Consider the following 22558-nt stretch of genomic DNA (forward strand, 5'->3'; position numbering starts at 1 on the left):
ATCGCGTTCAAGAATGTATGGTGGATTTGGCTATCTTTCTTCCCAGACAAGAGCAATCTGGTTTGAAAAGTACAAGTCATTGTGGGTGGTTTATTGTCCGAACCATTTGGTTTGATTCTGTTGGTTTTACGATCGCACCAGATGACATGCCATACCTTTGGTGTGTTTGGAAGGCTACGAACAAGTTGGTATCTGCATTGTTTGGTTGTTCCCCATATCAAGTTAAGTGCCCAAGATTGTATGGTTGTTCCCCATAAGCCATATCATTAAGAGCCGAAGGATCTCTCTCCCTCCCCACTCGCCGTATCAATTCAAGAGCCCAAAAAGCTCAAAAGCCCTCAAAAAGTCAATTTGGCTTTACCTTAGATATTTCAAAAAAAATATTTGGATAAAAAGTTATAATTTTTTACTTTTACGATTCATCTTGACGAGACGAATTAATAATCTACAAAAATTAGGTGCAAAACTAACAAACACAAAAAAAAAATTAAAGAAAAATAAAATAAGAAAAAATTCAAAAATCTGAGCGGGACTCAGCATAAATACGATTTCTTTTGGTCCGTCATTTCTTGGTCCACCAATCTAATCGGTTTCCCACTTTGTTACTTGTCTTGTCCAAATTTTTTTTTTGTTTCTTGGCCTGTTATTTTGCTTTAATTTCTGCTAACTTTCCTTTTTCTTTTTAATTATAGAAGAGATTATTTACATCATATATAAAGTACAAAATCAGTAGCGGCTTCAGGAATTTGTAATAGGGTGTTCATAAATTATTTTAACTCTATGCTAGCAGAAGTATTAACCAATAATATCTATGCAAAACCTAATATATTAGTACAAATAGTGCGGAAAAAATGATAACCTCTATTTTAAAATAGTTAATACGTGGCAAGATGAGAACTTAAAAAATATATACTATATTTTTTTTTTACAAGAATTCATTTTTTTTTATGTTGTCGTATTGCGTAGTAGACAATATTTTGAGAATGCAGCTAGGGAGTTAAATTTTAAAGTTCTCCACGAGTTCTCATATTTTCTGTCAATGTTTAACTGGTGATCAATCTACTAAAACCATTTTGAAAGAAATTGTAGCGATTATATTGGGCCGACCTTTTCGAAAATATGTGATTAGTCAAGATGACATGATGGAGATTTTCAATCATAGCCTCAAATTCGAAGAAATATTATTCAAGGTAACGGAGTTTTGCAATGTAGTTGATTTTTTTTAAAGCTTTGTTTGTAATTCTATAAGCTAACTAGACATAAACTAATAAAGTAGTTATTGTCAGGAAATACGAATGCTAAATTAACCCATTTAAATCATCGACAATAGAGATAGAGAGAGAACACATAGCATAATGCTTAAACCACTAGATTCTTCTTTTTCTCTTTCTTTTTTTCAATTTTTTCCATTAGGATTGGGAGCTTTATTTGAAGTAATGTGTTAGGTGATCAAATATGAATTACCTGAATTAATGGGCTGCAATTGGGTTCTAATTAAGTGTTCAATTAGTTGAGTTGGGTATTCAATTGTTTTTGAGTTAGATCTTTAAGACTATTAGAATTGGGTGTTCAAAGAGATGGTAGGCCATAATTTTTACATGTATTCTAAGCAAAAAATAAAAAATTTGGGTGTTCATATGACCATTGAATGTTCTATGTGCAAAGTATCAGCCCGGGAAACTACATCAATTGTGAGATTCTACGAGATAACCAAGTCTAATAACTCAACGAATACAAGAAATAAGCTCATCATAGAAAAAAAACAAAGAAAAAAAAGAAAAAGCTCACATAAGGGAAGAACGCGTACACGCAGATGGAGAGATTGAAACTCTTCACCTCCTAATGAGATGCAATAATCATGGCCAACTGAGCTAGCCCCAATTGCTCCATTAACTTTCTCTGTGGACCAAGATTGCTAAGTGAAATCATGGTGGATAATCAAAATCAAGATTTCTGGATGTTCCAATTCAGGGGAGTTTTGTATGATTGGGAAAGAAAACAACTTCAGAATCTTGTGCAGTTGCGGAGTGGAATAGCCCTTCAACATTAAAGATACTGATGTTCATAGTTCTGTGGCTTTGCTGAGTGGAAGGCTAAGAGAGGTTTTCGGACTGATGATCATAGTTAGTGGCTTTGTTGCTAGTATATATTGAGACTCAGATGTGGTTATTAAGGGGATGTTTGGAGGCTGCTTATCTTATTATTGTTTCAAAAGCTTTGGGTTATTCAGCGTCATATTTCTTGTCAACTCCTAAGATTAGGAGGGCTAATAGGATTGGTGGTGATCTAGAATTCTGCTGGAATACTGATAATGGAGGTTGACATTGGTAATTATATCACTTTTGCTTCAAGTGGTGACTTAATTATCAACTACAAGTCGACTTGTCTGAACTGGTGATCATCGTTATCTTGGGATTTTTAGGATGAGTTTTCTGTTTTGGTACTTTGGGCCATTGTAATTTTGGGCTCATTCAATCTTCATTGAATGCAGGTTTTTTCTTTCCCTTTTTCCTCACAGGCCTCTTATAGTATCCCAATCTATGTGGTTCATATTTGGTCTTGCCTAGCTCGATGTACCATTTGTCGAGTTTACAGAAGCGATGCTCATTTCAGTGAATTACAGAAGCGATGCTCATTTCAGTGAATTACAGAAGCGATGCTGTTTTAAAAAAAAATAAATCCACCTAAATCCTTCTCCTATTGCTGTTTAAAACTTTTTGCCATGTGTCGATTATTAGGTTCCTTTGACCCAGATTGCTAAGTGAATTACAGAAGCGATGCTCGTTCCAGTGACGCAAAGTTTCAAAAATTATTTCCTTTTCTATCTTGTATATGGCCTGGAGCTGGAAACTGTTGTTTCTAAGTATGTAAGGTAACTGAACCAAAACTGCCTATGTTGTAAAGCTGTTGTCTTTAAGAGGAAATGATATATACTTTGTATTTTTCTGCGGAACCTGCAGTTGTGGGAATTTATTTACTGTGACAACAAAACCTTCTCATTTGAGATTAAATGAGGAATTGGTGATTTATTGGCCAATGTAAAAACTGGCATGGGCTTTGAATTGGTAAATATCCACCAAAAGAAAATGGTATATACTTCGTAATTTTTTGCCACCTGCAGTTTTGGCAATTTATATATAATATAAATATAAAAACTTGTCATTTCGGATCAAATGGGGAATTGGTCGTTTATCGGCCAGTATAAAAATTGGCGTGGGTTTGATTTGGTAAATATCCACCAGAAGGAAATGGTATATACTTTGTACATTCCGACTACTTGCAGTTCAGGCAATTTATTTAATATGAATATAAAAACTTCTCATTTTGGATCAAATGGGGAATAGATCATGGTTTGGCCTATATTAAAATTTGGCGTGGACTTTGAATTGGTAAATATCCACTAGAAGGAAATGGCATGTACTTCGTATTTTTCAGCTACCTACAGTTGTGGCAATTTATTTAATTTGAATATGAAAACTTCTCATTTGGGTTTATTTGAGGAATTGGCCGTTTCTTGGCCGGCCAATATAAAAATTGGCGTGGTCTTTAATTTGAAAATATCCTCTAGAAGAAAATGGTATATACTTCATTTTTTTTTTGCCACCGACAGTGCAATTCTGGCAATTTATACAATATAAATATAAAAACTTCTCACTTCAGATCAAATGGGGAAGTCGTTTATTGGCGAATATAAAAACTGGCGTGGGTTTTGAATTGGTAAATATCCACTAGATGAAAATGTTATATACTTTGTATTTTTTTTGCTACTTGCAGTTTTGGCAATTTATATAATATAAATATAAAAACTTCTCATTTCGGATCAAATGGGGAATTGGGCGTTTATCGGCCAATATAAAAATTGGCGTGGGTTTGAATTGGAAATTATCCACCAGAAGGAAATGGTATATACTTCGTACTTTCCCGCTACTTGCAGTTCAGGCAATTTATTTAATATGAATATAAAAACTTCTCATTTTGGATCAAATGGGGAATTGGTCATGGTTTTGCCTATATTAAAAATAGGCTAAGGTGATTTGGACATGTTTACCGTTGATTAGGAGATGCAATAGTTAAAAGAGCGGATAAGATAGTTTTGGGTAGCAATGCTACGAGAAGGGGTAGACCTAAATTGACATTAGATGTTGTAGTGCGCAACGATATGAGTATAGTAGGTTTGTGTGAACAAGTGGTCATTGACAGAGCTCAATGGAGGAAAAAGATTCATGTAACCGACCCCAAGCGATTGGGACTTAATGCTCGGTTTGGTTTGGTTTGGTTTGGCGTGGACTTTGAATTGGTAAATATCCACTAGAAGGAAATGCCATTTACTCCATATTTTTTCGCTAGCTGCAGTTGTGGCAATTTATTTAATTTCAATATAAAAACTTCTCATTTGGGTTTATATGAGGAATTGGCCATTTCTTGGCCGGCCAATATAAAAATTGGCGTGCTCTTTGAATTGGAAATATCCACCTGAAGAAAATGGTATATACTTCATATGTTTTTGCCACCTGTAGTGCAGTTCTGGCGATTTATACAATTTAAATATAAAAACTTCTCATTACAGATCAAATGGGAAAGTCGTTTATTGGTGAATATAAAAACTGGCACGGGTTTTGAATTGGTAAATATAGATCAACCAAGAAGTAAATGGGAAATAAAATCGATTGGGGAAATTAACATAAACGAGCAATGGGAAATGATATTCACTTTTGCCGGAGGAGAGAATACTCAAGGTCCACCAAAACCCACGGAGAAGAGAGAGATATGTGCATTTTTTTCCACTAATTATTCTTTAACCAGAACACTAACACAAACATTTGCACAATCACACTCAAATTCACATTGGGATCCACACACGCTACACCTCCCGTGTGTGTGTATTTGTAGTTCGAGAATAATTGTTTTTTCATCCGGCCGTCTCATTTTTCCGGTGTATATGTCTTATAGTAATTATAATAAAGGAAAGACACACAAGACTTTATTCATCACAGACTGTCCCATATAACACTTGGACAATATTCCATATAGCTATCAAATTCAGGGCTGCCCTGAAGAAACTAAGAACATACCAGTTTTCCCTCACCATCCCCTTTCTCTTCAAATCCAAAGCTGCTCCGTAAACCACAAAAAAAATAAAAATGACAGAGGCTGCTGTTTTCGGACTTCTATCCAACTTCGCTCCCGATCTCCGAGAAGAGTTGAACTTGCTGACTGGAGTACAGGAAGACATCGAATACATAAGAGCCGAATTCGAGCGCATGACCCATTTCCTCAGAGTTGCTGATGCTATAGAAGATAGAGATCCGAACCTCAAAGTATGGGTGAAGCAAGTTCGAGAAGCTGCGTATGACACTGCTGATGCTCTTGACATGTACATGCTTCGCCTCAAACATGATGATCATAGCATTGGATTCCGCAACTTTCTTCCTATTGTTTCTTTCTTTATTAGGACTGTATATGCTCGCAACCAAATTGCTTCTGAAGTAAAAAGAATCAAGTCTAGAATCATCAATATTTCTGAGGGACATCAGCGATATAGTGAGATGTATGGCAAAATAGAGCAAGGCTCAAGCTCTACTTATTTAGACATCGCATGGTATGATTGTCGTGGCGATGCCCTTCTACTCCAAGAAGCTGACCTTGTGGGCATTGACAAGCCCAAATTACAGTTGATTCAGTGGCTTGTGAATGAGGATCCTCGACTCAAGGTGCTTTCGGTAGCAGGAATGGGTGGATTGGGAAAAACCACCCTTGCAAAAAAAGTCTACGACGACACAACAGTGAACAGGCACTTCCAGAACCATGTTTGGATCACCGTTTCCGAATCATTCAAGGTCGAAGAGCTTTTAAAAAATATGATTCAAGTGCTCTTTGAAGAAGTCAGGCAACCACTCCCACAAGAAGTGGACAATATGGACGCGAACAGCTTGAAAGGTATAATTAATGCCTTTTTGCAGCAAAAGAGGTATGTGCTTGTTTTGGATGATGTATGGAATATTTATGCATGGCAAGTTTTAAGAATCATACTTCCTGAATGCAATTGCGGCAGTCGAGTAATTTTGACAACAAGAAATGTAGATTTAGCTTCTTTTGCTAGTGAAGAATATCATGGCATGGTGTATAATCTCAAGCCCTTGCCTCCCAAAGAGTCATGGGCCTTGTTTTGCTCAAAAACGTTCAAGGAGAATTCTTGTCCTTCATACCTGGAAGGTCTTTCTAAAAAAATCTTGGGAAAATGCGAGGGGTTACCACTTGCAATAGTGGCAATTAGTGGTTTGTTATCAACAAAAGAGAAGAGTGCAGACGATTGGGAGAGGATTTACCGCGGTCTAGGTGCGGAGCTAGAAGGAAATGACAAACTCATGAGCATGAAAAAGATATTGTCCCTCAGTTACTATGATTTGCCTTACTATCTTAAGCTATGTTTTTTGTACTTGAGCATTTTTCCAGAAGATTGTCTCATTGATCACTGGAGATTAATTCGGTTGTGGGTGGCGGAAGGGTTTATAGAAGTGAAAGAAGGAATGACAAAAGAAGAAGTTGCTGAGGGCTACCTCAATGAGCTTATGAATAGAAGCTTAGTTCAAGTGACACATGTCGCGAAAGATGGAAGGTTCAAAGCTTATCGGATCCATGACCTTTGGCGTGAAATGATAATTGCAAAGTCAAGAGAGCAAAACATTGTCACAATAGCAAGTGAAAGAGGCAGAGAGTGGCCTGAGAAATTGAGACATCTCTCGGTCCACCATAATTTGGATGATATTCTGCAAAACATTTGTTTCACTCGCCTGCGTTCTTTAATTGTGTTCAGCATAACAGATTCAATGTCCATTTTGTCAAAGGTTGCATGCTTAGGCAACGGTGTAAGGCTACTAACGGTGTTAGATTTGAGTGGAGCACAATTGGAAACATTCCCTCATGAAATTGTGGAACTCCTTAATCTTACTTATCTAAGTTTGAGGGCGACCAATGTAAAAATGATCCCGAAAGCGATCGGAAAGCTCAAGAAGCTAGAAACATTGGATCTGAAACATACGAATGTCACCGAGTTGCCTGATGAGATCTTGGAGCTCCAACATCTTCGCCATCTCTTGGTGTATCGCTATGATGTCCATTGTTATTATCCTTTTCATGGTACAATTGGCTTCAAAGCCCCGGCAGGAATTGGAAGTTTGTTGTACTTACAGAAACTATGTGCTATTGAAGCAAACCGAGGGAGTAATAGTGGCATCGTGCTAAGAGAGGTGGGGAAGCTAGCTCAATTGAGAAGATTGGTCATTGTAAAACTACAGAAGGAAGATGGGATGGTGCTATGTTCATCCCTTGAGAGGCTAGACAACCTTCGCACATTGGAAGTTATTGCAAAAGAAGAAGATGAGATCATTGATTTAGACTCTTTGACTTTGCCGCCTCAACTTCTTCGAACACTCTATCTAAGAGGACGTTTGGAGAAGATACCGCATTGGATACCATCTCTTCACAACCTGAAAATATTACAGTTAGGGTGGAGTAAGTTAAAAGATGTTGATCCACTGCAATCCCTTCAATATTTGCCAAATTTGCTTCACCTTGGAGTACTTGTTACTGCATATGAAGGAGATGGATTATTTTTCAAGGCTGGTGGTTTTCAAAAGCTTAAAGAATTGTGCTTGGTTCGCTTAGGAGGATTAAAATGGGTGAGAGTGGAGTCTAGTTCGATGCCTCTTCTTCAAAAGTTCATTCTTCAAGATTGTAAATTGATGATGGAGTTGCCCTCGGGTGTTGAACATATGGCCAATCTTAAAGATCTTGAATTGTATGATATGTCTAAAACATTAATTTCGAGGTTGAATAGAGACTTACAAGGTGGAGACTATTGGAAAATTGCACACGTCCCTAAGGTTTTCATTGGGAGGGCCTCCAAATCTGGTTATTTCACCGGTCTTTATCTATGATATGGTAGAATGGGAGGGGATGAGGATCTTCGAGAATGGGTTATTCCCGTTATTGATGTGCCCTTTCTTCCTCATATTTTTTGGCTTGGAGCTTGAAAACTTGTTTGTGTAATCATGTCGTCAATTGTAGATATTTCTTTTGCGTACTTTTTTTGTCTGGAATTGATTACTTTATCGAGAACCTCATATTTGATGTAATAAGCTTGACAGAATTTAAAACTTCAAAGCATGCCTTCGGTTTGTCGGTTTGCAACAATCTTTATTTAGATTAGGTTAAGTTCAACACTTCTCTACAGGAACCTAATTTCCCTTGGTGCTGATTAAAAATGTTTGATATGTTAATTTCCCTCTGTATCGTTATGGTAACTGTGAGTTTGTGACCGTTAATTTTTTTAGGAGTCTTTAATTAAATATCCTTCCGATCACTTGGACTTTATGGTTCTCATCCTGGCTAAAAAATCTCGCATTCTACGCTTCCCATATCAGTTAAAATTCATTTGAAATCCCTCTCTCTCTTTTTTCTACTTTTCTACGTATGCATAAAGCATCCATTCTTTCCAACATTTTTGTTTAAAAAAAATTTCGGTAATATATTTTTGTTTTTTTGTAACTTTTTGTCTAGCTTTTTGTCATTATTTTTGGAATTAATTGTTCATCTTAACGAGATGAATCAGAAAAGTATAATAAAGTGGCCGATATTGAAAAAAGTTTACTAAAGACAAATCAGCCCCTTCTCGCTTCCATCACTTTAGCTTATAAAGTGTAATTAACCTCCCTCCCTAGCTTCTCGGCATCATGTTTTTTTGTGAACTAATCTTCTTCGGACGGAAAATGACTGTCAAGAACGTATTTTTGATAATTAAAACCCGTCAAGGTCATACTGAGAACATTTGTTAATGCTGAAAATGTCTTTGGTGGGCATTAATTAATTATCAAAACACGTCCTAAGCCGTCATTTTCCCTTCTTCTGAAAATTAGCCTTGAAAATCCTCGAGCCGCCTTACGGTTACTTCTACCATACCTGACCAGTACCAATCTACTTAAACGCCGAAGGATATTTGCATCGAGTTGATTCAAGTAGGTTTTCTCTATCTAGTTAATTCCCCTCATTCTCCTAGAGCTCATAAATATTGTGATTTTCAATGTTGATTTACCACTGAAGTTATTAACAGGGGAGGCACAAATGACACTAAATTAAAACAGATGGTACAGAACTCTATGAAAGAAGCAAGATTCAATGTTCCTTTTATGATTTATCTCATCAATTTATGTTCTAAATTCTTGGACTGATATGGTTAGTAACAGAATACTACACCACATTTCGAGAAATACTACTTGGAAGGGAGTGCAAAATGGAACATTGAGTATTGTGACATTGGAGCTATTGCACTCTCAGATTACTTTAGCAGAGATTACTTTACACGCGCGCGAGTGCACAAACTCATCCATGCTCCAACAACTAGACAAAGTTCATCAACAAACTAATTCAATTAGAAAAGAAAAAAAAACCAATCATCGATCACTCGAGCACAAAATTCAAAAACTGGACGGGAAAGAAAATAGATAAGATGGCAAACAGAAAGCCGCTGCCTGAATCTGGACGGGAAAGAAAATGGGCACTGTCATATTGCATATCGAAATATACTCATGACCGTCCCAGACTTTATTCTCTCCACTTGTGGGAGTTGTATCAACTTGTGAACCATCGATATTTCCTTCTCTTGTCATTTTCGGAGTATCTAAGAGAAACTACACTCCTTTTTTTCATTTCTCACCCAAGCAGCCAAAGGGGCTGTTATAGTACTATTGTGTACTGACTACTTTCACAGACTGGTTTCTCACGATAATCCTGTGTGGATAGTTGATTCTCTTGATGGGACAACAAGTTTTGTGCATCGGTAGTCATCAGATTTTGATGCCAAGTTTGTGGGAAATCATTGCATCTTCAATATTCAGTGCTACAAGTTACTCTTAGTGCTTGTTTCTATTGGTCTAACATTGGAAAAGCACCCAGAATCTGTTTTATCTACAGCCCTCTTATGGGTGAGGTGAGATTTTGCTTTTCCTTTTTTGTTTTTTTTGGTAATTCGGAATTTCTTAAATTGAAAGAACAGAACAGAGTCAAAGCATAACAACTATGAAACAGAATTAAAACAGCAAAAACAACGTTCTAAGGTGTCCCACACCTAGACTGTCAGCAATGACAAACTTGCTCGCTGAGGGAGGCACTTGTTCCGTCATGTCTAAATCTCTCACTTGTTCCACTCCCAGACGTGAGGAATTTTCATGCACCAAGTATGTCATCTAAAAAAGATGGTACGTCTTAAATATGGATACTGTTTTGACACGAGACATGAATGCATGTGCATGGAGATGTAGTATGTTTTCGTTGAGGGCATTAGGAACGTAAGATAGTTGCTCAATCCATTGATTACGAACTTCAAACTTTTGAATTGTAATTAAAACGAGAGAGCATGGAATATAATTGATTTACAAAAGTACTAATCTAAGGGTGTCCTTAAAAGAACAGCTAAATTCTGAGCTCCATGCCTTCCTAATTATGATGAAATCGTAATCAATTACAATCAAAATAAAATCAAGGAGATCATATAATATCGTAATCATATCAGGATATAATTATGATATTATATGATTAAAATATTCCGACAAGATGAAAGACTCTTTCGAAGCTATAAGTTTGGTAAACAAGTGTAACCTTTTACGACTGTAACAGAAAAAGATGTTAGTTCTGTCCTCGAGTATTGTCCAAGTTGATGGATACCTTGCTTGGGTGGTCACCGTACGTGGTCTCCTAGGCATCGCTCGTTGCTGAATCCTACCTAACTAGCTAGAGAAGCATACTATTCACTACTTTCCCTGCAAAATTTTTGACAATGGCAGCATACTTCCGAAAATTCGAACGGAATATATCACAATTGATCAAGTGATATGTATTCCTTCCCTCTTTTCCACTGCTTCCCTTGTTTGCTATAGCCATGTTGGTTTGATAAATTTGGAGGAAAAATGCTTCGATATTGACAACGTACTCTTGGTTGACGGAAGTAAGAACTTTTGGAATGCAATATGCAGCTTTTCGCTGGCATCCATCGGAAAGATGCTTTTCTGTATGGATATGGAAACCCCATTAAAGAGAGAAATCTGGTCTTTGGCCATTACCACAATTAATGGTCATAGAAGATGGTGGTTGCCCAAGCCAGTTCATCAGACCACTTCATAGGCTTCCCTCTTGATTTAAATGGCATGTCTTACAACTTAATTGCCCAAGTGTTCTTAGAAATTAAACTCGCCTCCAAAGAACAGGCGTTCATGAGATTTTCCGCTCAAGATGGCGGATGTAGGAGTGGAGCTCGGAAGATGGGCCTGCGTCTGGAACTGACGCTCCGGCACCAATTCCGACGGATACATGGGTCTTTCCTAGGGTGGCCGCTCCGCCGGAAGCCAGGCTGTGATCCACGAGGGAACCGAGCCCGTGGGCGGTACCACCGTGATGCGCGTTGTCGATCTCAACCATGTTCGATTCAGGAATGCTGAATGGAGCAGAAAAAAGGGAAGAGGTGAAAGCTGAAAGGGTGGCTAGGTCCCCAGCAGAGTCGCCAATTGTAGGGGTTCGATTTGGAGGGACCTTGACCTGAGTTAGTATTCCTCTTCCGTTGCTCCGTTCACCCGTCTCTGAACCTGCAACAAGTCACTAGGGCTAGAATAGCCCAGTGACCCTCCGACGATCAAGTTAGATCTCAGAGGAGGATATAGATCTAGGGTTAGGGAAAGATGGCATACCTCTTTTAGGTTAGAATCCCTTTGTGTTTATAGACCTAGGTTTGCTTGGCCTCCAAGCTAGCGCGTGAAGGATACGCTCAGGTAACCGCCTCGGATGACATCACAGATGACGCACCGGATAAGGCGGTTATGAAGCACATGGCCAGGCCTGGCCTAGATGATCCTATCTGCCACGTATCGCTCTTCGTCCCCTCTTGTTATGCTGCATTCTTTCAAGAGACTTTAACGGAATGCATGCTTCGGTAATCAACCGAAGCATCAACAGGAGATTCGATACCGAGCGAGTAAATAGAAGGATATATGCTGTGGCCCGCTTGTACAATCCTATAGACCATACCAATATGAGACCTCGGTTAACGATGTTCTGGCCAGGTTACCGAGGCCATAACCGAAGCCTCCACAATAGCCCCTTAACTCTCTGATGCATCGGTTTTTTGCTTCAGGGGGTTAATCTTGTCCATGATCCATTATGCTTTCGACTTTCAATACCCAAATCGCCGAAGAGAAAAACGACACTGGGGATTATCGGAATGCCCTTCCCAGCTTTCGATGCCACGTGTTGATCATCGCCAAGGATGAGAGTGAGAGAGAGAAAAAAAAAAAAAGATGCAACGGAGAGAGAAGAAGAATAACCAAATCAGGAAATTGATAATTTGATATTGGCAGAATTTGAATGGAGCGGGGGATACCAGCGAACGGTGAAAATTGACTTACGGAAGTTTCCTCCGGAAGTTATATTCTCCCCATAGCCCAAAAACATTTTACGGGGAAAAATTGGTGATTTTACCCCTAAAAAATCGCTCGTCATCTATAAAAATTATCCATGCTGACCCCTTCATTTTAATGGTCTTTTTGACAAAAGGGTGCTGATTGGTTAACAATTATAGTTGGGGGGGTCTCTATTGGCGATTTTAAATGTTAGGGGGTTTCCGTGTACTTTCACCTTGTTTGTTTTTTATTTTATTTTAGAGCCTATGTCTTAAATTAAATGGATAGTCTCTCTTTGTTTTTGCAATTTCTGAAAAATTGAACTTTGATTCATAGTTTTATAGTCGACACTTCATTTCCATTAACTTTCCCTAAAAACTAAAGAAAAATTAATTAAGCACGAGAAACTAATCATCATGTCGAGTATTTAAGTTAGTCTGAACCCCTTATCATCTCTCTATTAGTGGTCCATATTTCACTACACAGACTGAGTTCATTTTATTGAAGGAGTCACCTTCAAGGTATGAACACACAGCACGCACATAAAAATACATGTCCATAGTCCCTAAATTTTTATTTATGAATTAATCATTCAACTCAATGAGAGTTATCAAAAAAAGTATAAAAATACGGACCGTAGTTTAATTTTTTTATTAGATAAAACGACACTACAGAGAGATCCATTATTTGGTATTTTATTCTCATCTTTAGAGTATATTCTTTTTGCTTCTTGTCATAATTTAATTTTTAGACTTTTCTTGCTGAGTAAAATGATCAATTCTAAAAATCTAACGTCAATTAAATAAAAATTCAAATTTAAGAACAACGGAGCCATTGTGAGTTGGTTAATTTGCTTGGGAAGTTGTAGTCATTTCATGCACTAGGAAATCAATAATTATCCTTTTCAAGTTCCTTGTATCCATGTATATATTGTCCACTCCTTTTGGTTGCCAGGCTATATATCCAAGAGCTGGTGGATCATGTCTTTGAAAGCTATATATATGGCATATTGTGAGAAGCGTATGGGACCATCTATGATGAAAAGTCTCGAGGTGATGCGCGCGCATGCACACACACATACACACACACATACATATATATATATATATATGTATGTATATCAGTCCGTCTCCCGTAAGGACCACCTCATTTTAATAAAATGTGGACCTCCCTTTTCCGATTGAATTTCGATGATCCGAGCCGCTCAATGTATTCAGAACGTGATTTTAAGGGTACTCGCAAGAAATTAGCAAAAAAAATGACCGGGAAGGGCTTCATCCGAGCAGTTTTGTTTATTTTTTATCGAACGGTTCAAACAAAAACTGCTCGGATGAAGCCCTTCCCGGTCATTTTTTTTTGCCGTTTTTTCACGAGTACCCTTAAAATCACGTTCTGAACACATTGAGCGGCTCGGATCATCAAAATTCGATCGGAAAATGGGAGAAATGAGGAGGTCCGCATTTTAATTAAAATAAGGACTCCCTCATTTGAGACTGACTGTGTGTGTATATACATATATATATATACATATATATATATATATATATATATATATATATATATCCTCTCCGCAGGTTTTGGTAGACGTTTTCTCTCTTCCGGTTAAAGATCGATTCAACAAAAATGAATATCATTTTCCATTGTTTTGTTTCTTATCGGTGTTTATGTTTACACAATTCATAGGGTAGAAATTGGAGAAAAAAGAAGATCGATTCAACAAAAATGAATATCATTTTCCATTGTTTTGTTTCTTATCGATGTTTATGTTTACACAATTCATAGGGTAGAAATTGGAGAAAAAAGAAGACAAAAATTGGAAGTGGGTTGGGGAGAGAGAGGAGTGCTACATAAGAGGGAGGAAGCCTACATTTAACTAAGGAGATTTGAGTATCCACATAAGAGGGAGGAAGCCTACATTTAACTCAGAAGATTTGAGTATCGGGAGTTTGGAGGTTTTTGAAGGCAAAAGACAAAACACATTTGATTTTAGTATGTATGGATGACAGAGGGTCCAACCGAAATAACTAACACAATTTATATGAGAATGCACGTTTGATAGATAAATGATAAAAGGTAGTCAGGTTAATTTCTTAGAGTAATTTTCAAAAAAATAAAAAACAGATTATTCTACCACTGCCTGGTTTTAATACAGTGCTAGTTTTTTTTTATGGGTGAACAAATAGGGTTCGCTCATTGGTTTCCAACTTCATTACTTGTCCTGTCCCAATTCTCCTTCATTTCCTGGCACCTTATTTTGCTTTAATTTCCACTAACTTTCTCAATTGCTTTAACTTTCTCTTTTGCTTTAGTTTCCACTATCTTTCTCTTTTGCTTTAGCGTCCACTAACACCCTGCTCTGTTTTCACACCATTAATACTAAAGGAATCAAAATTATATTGTGCAAAGAAAGGAATCAACATTGCTTTAATGTCCCACTAGCGGGGTCCATCCGTCTCATTTTTCCCACTCATCTCTGTCTTCTCTCATTATCTCATTAATAAAGGAATCAGCATTGTGCAAAGAAAGGCACAGAAGACTTATCGTCATAGACAGTCCCATAACGCTTGGACAATATTACTAGCGAGGTCCATCCCAATGTTGTTAATTCCATACGGTACCTGCCCGAATTGGTCATAAAATGGTACACATATCTTGATGTTCTGTGCCAAACAAAATACCAGCCTATACCAGTTGATACCGGGCGCACCGGTTTGTATCAACCTGTACCGGGCTTGTACCGGGATCTCGGCCGGTACAAATACTAGTATTTTTTTTCCTTTGATAAAAAGGCATGAATTTTTAAGGTATTTTAACAAAATTTGGAGTCCATTTTATTATAATAATCATGTTAATTTGTTATTAGACCTAATATTAAGGTGAGCCAAGATGTTAGAATTAATTTATTTCTCTATCTTATGTTTCTACGTTATATCGGGGCGGTTCCAGGGACCCTAAAAGCACTCCGAAGTTTTCGATCAAATTTCGATGATCCGAGCGGCTCAATATAATCAGAACGTGATTTTATGGGTACCCGTGAGAAATCAGCACAGTTTTTTTTTTTATTGAAATCAACTGAATTCATCCGAATAGTTTTTTTATTGAACGGTTCAATAAAAAATTGCTTAAATCAAGCCCTTTCTAGTCATTTTTTTTGCCGATTTCTTGTGGATGCCCTTAGAATCACATTTTGAACACATTGAGCAGCTCGGATTATCAAAATTTGATCAACAACTATGAGATTGAAATTTTAGGTGTTTTGTCAGATTTTTTTTAGGGGACCTCGGAACCACCCCGGTATACATAAGTACGCATATTAAAAATATCAAAAAATATATATTACAATAAATCTGAAACGGTACCGATATACAAACTGGAATTAGTCCAATAAAAAAAAAGGGTACGCTATGAGTTCATCCGTCTCATTTTGCCTACTCTGTGTCTAATAATTAATAATTGAATGGACGTTGTGAAAGCAAATGGGGGACCATTAAGGTCGAGTCAGTGGAGACAGTCCCACAAGACTTTTCATCCAAGACAATATACCATACGGCTAAAAGACATGATCCAAGAGAGCAGCCTGGCAACCACTCGCACAAGGAGTGAACAATATATGGATACCGAGAACTTGAAAAGGATAATAATTGATTTCCTAGTGCATGAAATGACTACAATTTCCCAATACAAATTAACCAACTCACAATTGGCTCCGTTTTTCTTAAATTTGACATTTTGTTTGATTGAAGTTAGATTTTTAGGATGGATCATTTACCTTGGCAAGAAAAGTCTAAAAAATAAATTATATCGAAAAGCATAAAGAATGTACACTAAAGAAGAGAGTAAATACCAAATAAGGGATATATCTTTATGTTGTGTCGTTTTATATAGTAAAAAATTTAAACTATAGTCCGTATTTTTATACTGTACTTTTTTTTGATAACTCTCGTTAAGTTGAATAATTAATTCAAAAAATTTAAAAAAATACAAAAACAAAAATTTAGGGACAATGGACATGTATTTCTATGTTCGTGCTCACATGTTGTGTGTTCATACATTGAAGGTGGTCGGTCCCCTTCAATAAAACGAAATCAGTCTGTGTAGTGAGATATGAACCACTAATTGTGAGATGATAAGAGATTCAGACTAATACTTGGCAATGTTGGCATGATGGTTAGTTTCTCGTGGTTAATTAATTTTTCTTTCAGAAAAAAGGTTTGCTAGTTTTGGTTATATATTCAAAGACGAAAATTTGGTTATTGATTAAGGTGTTGTTAAGTTTGACTATACCATAATTACCATTGTGAGCTACATTTTTTACTAGCCTTGATAACTTTAGAAATCTTTGAATTTTGATTATGCGATTGATAACCCTAGCCATTTTTTCTCTTTCTTTCCCTCCCACCCTAAGGATTTTCAATAATCTCTCATGTCTGGTGAGGGTCTCTTTTCTCGCTTTCAAGAATCTCTTCTGTCTAGCAAGGGTCTTTTCTCTCTCCATCCTAGATCTTACTAGCTAGAGTTTATTTGTTATGTTCATTCTTTTTCATTTATCTCAGATTCTCCTTCATCATTAAGGTTTATTTTGAGTTTCAGCAATGGTGGTGGTGATCGGTTAGGATCGGATTTGTGATTTGCTTTATTCATAGATCGGAGAATATAGTTGCTCGTACTTTGGTAATTTTGTATTTGCAAGATTCTAGTATTCGTACTTTGAAAATTAGACCTCCTGCTTGGTGATTGGATCCTCTGTGAAACAATAATCATCCTTTTTGTAGTATTTTTGTGCTATTTTATTAATGAAAGTATCCTACGAAGTTGGAAAAAAAGAAATAGGGACCAATAATTGTGTGGATAATAAGGGGTAAGTTCAGACTAAATTAATATTCAATATAGATGGTGAGCTTCTTGTGGTTGATGAATATTTCTTTTAGCTTTCAGGGAAAGTATTTAGAAATTAAGTGTCAAAAAAACATGAATCAAAGTTGAAAAAAATCCAGAAATGGCAAAAAAATAAAAACAAAAAACTTTAAGACAAATAGGCTCTAAATAAAATTTTTTAAAAAAAACAAACAAACATGTCTCTTGGGTTATTTGTAATCAAATACTCCAAATTACTCAAAATGAATTTGGCTCTTAGCAGGTTCGCCTCAATATAAACAAGCAGTGGAAATTTCCTAAATTTAAGTGTCCGGTCATCGATAAGTGAGAGGGGCCGTAACTTCAAAAGGGAATAAAAAAAAAAAAATCAGATTTGGGACTTTGGGACATAAATTACACCGATGAGAAACAAAGCAAATGGGAAATGATATTCACTTTTGCTGAATCTTTTTTTACTGGAAGAGGGAAAATATCTCAAGGTCTACTGAAACCCGGGGAGAGGAGAGAGATATATGCGTGCATCACCCCAAGCCTTGAATGCAAAATTGACCTCTCACCAACCCCGTGTATTCTTTTCCACATCCTTCTATGTTTTCACACCTACTAGCGGGGTCCATCCCAATCTCGTTAATTCCTTGCGATACCAGCACGAATTGGTCATCAAACGGTACACGTACATATCTTGGTGTTTTGTACCGGCCTAAACACCGGCCTATACTTGTTGAAACCAGGCGTTCTGGTTTGTATCAGCTTGTACCGGGTTTGTACCGGGATCTTGGCCGGTACAAATACTAGTAGTAGTATTTTTTTTTCTTTGTTAAAAAGGCATGAATTTTAAGGTATTTTAACAAAATTTGGAGTCCATTTTATTATATTAATCATGTTAATTTGTTATTAGACCTAGTATTAAGGTGAGTCAAAATGTTAGAATTAATTTTATTTCTCTATCTTATGTTTCTAAATCATACATAAGCATATTAAAAATACTTATATATATATATATATATATATATATATATATATTGCGATAAATTCAAAATGGTGCCGATATACAAAACAGTACTAGTCCAATAAAAAAAAAACCGGTACGCTATGAGTTCATTCGTCTCATTTTGCCCGCTCTCTGTCTAATAATTAATAATTGAATGGACGTTGTGAAAGCAAATGAGGGACCATTAAGGTCCAGTGGAGACAGTCCCACAAGACTTTTCATCATAGACAATATAGTACCATATAGCTAAAAGACATGATCCACCCAAGAGAGCAGCCTGGCAACCACTCGCACAAGGAGTGGACGATATATGGATACCAGGAACTTGAAAAGGATAATAATTGATTTCCTAGTGAATGAAATGACTACGTACAATTTCCCAAAGCAAATTAACCAACTCACAATGGCTCCGTTTTTCTTAAATTTTGACTTTTAGTTTGTTAGATTTTTAGGATGGATCATTCGCCTCGACAAGAAAAGTCTAAAAAATAAATTATGACGAAAAGCAAAAAGAATATACACTAAAGAAGAGAGTAAATACCAAATAAGGGATATATCTTTATGTAGTGTCGTTTTATATAATAAAAAAATTAAACTACAGTCCGTATTTTTATACTTTTTTCGATAACTCTCGTTAAGTTGAATGATTAATTCAAAAAATTAGGAAAAATAAAAATACCAAAATAAATTTTTTTGGGACAATGGACATGTATTTTTATGTGCGTGCTCACGTGTTGTGTGTTCATACCTAAAGAAAAACACAAAAGACTTTTCAGCTATCCAGTTCAGGGCTCACTTGAATAAACAAAGAACATATCGGTTTTCCCTCACCATCTCCTTTCTCTTCAAATCCAAAGCTACTCCGTAAACCACAAAAAATAAAAAATGGCAGAGGCTGCTGTGTTGGGACTTCTATCCAACTTCGCCCCCTATCTCCAAGAAGAGTTCAACTTGTTGAGCGGAGTACGGGAAGACATTGAATACATAAGAGCCGAATTCGAGCGCATGATCCATTTCCTCAGAGTTGCTGATGCTACAGAAGATAGAGACCCGAAAATCAAAGTATGGGTGAAGCAAGTTCGAGAAGCTGCATATGACACTGCAGATGCTCTTGACATGTACATGCTTCGCCTCAGATCTAGACATCATCAGAGCACCGGATTCCGCGGGTTCATACATAAGGTTTCTTTTTTTATTAAGACTTTAAAAGCTCGCCACCAAATTGCTTCGGAACTGAAAGGAATCAAGTCCAGAATCATCAATATTTCTGAGGGACATCAGCGATATAGTGATATGCATGACAAAAAAGAGCAAGGCTCAAGCTCTACTCATTCAGACATCGCATGGCATCATTGTCGTGGCGATGCCCTTCTACCCCAAGAAGCTGACCTTGTGGGCATTGAGAACCCGAAATCACACTTGATTCAGTTGTTAGTGGATGAGAAGCCTCGACTCAAGGTGCTTTCTATAGCCGGAATGGGTGGATTGGGCAAAACCACCCTTACAAAAAAAGTCTACGACGACGCAACAGTGAAGAGGCACTTTGAGAATCATGCTTGGATCACTGTTTCTGAATCATTTAAGGTCGAAGAGCTTTTAAAAGACATGATTCGAGTTCTCTTTGAAGAAGTCAGGCAACCACTCCCACAAGGAGTGGACAGTATGGATGCAAACAGCTTGAAAGGTATAATTAATGCCTTTTTGCAGCAAAAGAGGTATGTGCTCGTTTTTGATGATGTATGGCAAATTGATGCATGGCAAGTTTTAAGAATCATACTTCCTGAATGCAATTGCGGCAGTCGAGTAATTTTGACAACAAGAAATGTAGATTTAGCTTCTTTTGCTAGTGAAGAATATCATGGCATGGTGTATAATCTCAAGCCCTTGCCTCCCAAAGAGTCATGGGCCTTGTTTTGCTCAAAAACATTCAGGGTGAATTCTTGTCCTTCACACTTGGAAGATCTTTCTAAAAAAATCTTGGGAAAATGCGAGGGGTTACCACTTGCAATAGTGGCAATTAGTGGTCTGTTATCAACAAAGGAGAAGAGTGCAGACGAGTGGGAAAGGATTTACCGCGGCCTGGGTGCGGAACTAGAAGGAAATGACAAACTCATTAGCATGAAAAAGATATTGTCCCTCAGTTACTTTGATTTGCCTTACAATCTTAAGCTATGTTTTTTGTACTTGAGTATTTTTCCAGAAGATTATCTCTTTGATCATTGGAGATTAATTCGGTTGTGGGTGGCAGAAGGGTTTGTAGAAGTGAAAGAAGGAATGACAAAAGAAGAAGTTGCAAAGGGCTACCTCAATGAGCTGATGAACAGAAGTTTAGTTCAAGTGACAAACGCCGCAAGGGATGGAAGCTTCAAAGCTTATCGGATCCATGACCTTTGGCGTGAAATGATAATTGCGAAGTCGAGAGTGCAAAACATTGTCACAATAGCAAGTGAAAGAGGCATAGCGTGGCCTGAGAAATTACGACGCCTCTCGATCCACCAGAATTTGGAAGATATTCAAGGAAGTATTTGTGTCACTCGCCTTCGTTCTTTACTTGTGTTCAGTGCAATAGATTCAGTGTCCATTTTTTCAAAGCTTGCATCCTTAGGCGAGGGTGTAAGGCTACTTACGGTGTTAGACTTGAGGGGAGCACAATTGGAAACATTCCCGCCTGAAGTTGTGAAGCTCCTTAATCTTACTTATCTAAGTTTGAGGGCGACCAATGTAAAAATGATCCCAAAATCGATCGGAAAACTCAAGAAGCTAGAAACACTGGACCTGAAACAAACGAATGTCACCGAGGTGCCTGATGAGATCTTGAAGCTCCAACACCTTCGCCATCTTTTGTTGTATCGCTACAACAAGGTCCAGTGTTATCTTCCTTTTCACAATATATTTGGCTTCAAAGCCCCGGCGGGAATAGGAAGTTTGTTGTTCTTGCAAAAATTATGTGCTATTGAAGTAAACGAAGGGAGTAATAATGTTATTGTGCTAAGAGAGGTGGGGAAGCTAATTCAACTGAGGAGATTGGTCATTTTAAGGCTACAGAAGGAAGATGGGATGATGCTATGTTCATCCCTTGAGAAGCTAAACAACCTTCTCTCGTTGTCCGTTGTGGCAAAAGAAGAAGATGAGATCATTGATTTAGATTCTTTGTCTTTACCGCCTCGACTTCTTCGAGCACTCTATCTAAGAGGGCGTTTGGAGAAGATACCGCACTGGATACCATCTCTTTACAACCTAAAAAGTGTAAGCTTAAGGTGGAGTAAGTTAAAGGATTGTGATCCACTGCAATCCCTTCAAGATTTGCCCAATTTGCTTCAACTTGAACTTCGCACAGCATATGAAGGAGATGGATTATTCTTCAAGGCTGGTGGGTTTCAAAAGCTTAAGAAATTGTCGTTGATTCGCTTTGTAGGATTGATATGTGTGAGAGTGGAGTCTAACTCGATGCCTCTTCTTGAAGAGCTATGTCTTCGAGACTGTAAATTGATGATGGAGTTGCCCTCAGGTGTTGAACATCTGGCCAATCTTAAAGAACTAGATCTGTGGGATATGTCTGAAATATTAATTTCGAGGTTGAAAAGAGACTTACAAGGTGGAGACTATTGGAAAATTGCACACGTCCCTAATGTTTGGGTTGCGAACTCCAAATCTGGTTATTGGATCGGTCGTCATCTATGATACGGTAGAACGGGAGGGGATGAGGATCTTCGAGATTGGGTTATGCCCGTTATTGATGTGCCCTTTCTTCCTCATATTTTTTTTGGCGTTTGTTACAGCTTGAAAACTTGTTTGTGTAATCATGTTGTCAATTGTAGATATTTCTTTTGCGTACTTTTTTTTTTTTTGTCTTGAATGGATTACTTTATTATTATTATTTTTTAATCGGCAAAGCAAACTTTTATAAAAATTCGACCAGGATATATCGAGGGGAAGGCATGGAGCACAAAAATGCTACACTGCCAAAGAGAGCTACAACATAAAAACCACCAACCGAGAGTTGGAGGACAAAAAAAAACTCCTATTTTCGGACCTCATATTTGATGTAATAAGCTTGACGGAATTTAGAACTTCAAAGCATGCCTTCGGTTTGTCGGTTTGCGACAATCTGTATTTAGATTAGGTTAAGTTCAACACATCTCTACAGGAACCTAATTTCCCTTGGTGCTGATTAAAAATGTTTGATATGTTAATTTCCCTCTGTATCGTTATGATAACTGTGAGTCTGTGACCGTTAATTTTTTTTAGG

The 22558-nt window shown here is 37.4% G+C and overlaps 1 protein-coding gene across 2 annotated transcripts; it reads left to right on the forward strand.

Moving 5' to 3' along the window:
* The first annotated feature begins 4999 nt into the window (after positions 1–4999).
* On the forward strand, positions 5000–22143 carry LOC131310582 (disease resistance protein RPM1-like). 2 transcript variants are annotated; one of them, XM_058337693.1, is made up of 2 exons: positions 5000–7828; positions 21885–22143. In XM_058337693.1, the coding sequence occupies exons 1-2, from the start codon at positions 5142–5144 to the stop codon at positions 21988–21990; spliced, it is 2793 nt and encodes a 930-aa protein (XP_058193676.1). In that variant the 5' UTR covers positions 5000–5141; the 3' UTR covers positions 21991–22143. The 2 variants fall into 2 exon arrangements, with proteins under 2 accessions (XP_058193676.1, XP_058193668.1); XM_058337685.1 differs by lacking the exon at positions 5000–7828 and having other exon boundaries at positions 19062–22143.
* The last annotated feature ends 415 nt before the right edge of the window (positions 22144–22558 follow it).

Source organism: Rhododendron vialii, chromosome 2a (genome assembly GCF_030253575.1).
Source record: "Rhododendron vialii isolate Sample 1 chromosome 2a, ASM3025357v1".
Lineage (NCBI taxonomy): Eukaryota > Viridiplantae > Streptophyta > Magnoliopsida > Ericales > Ericaceae > Rhododendron > Rhododendron vialii.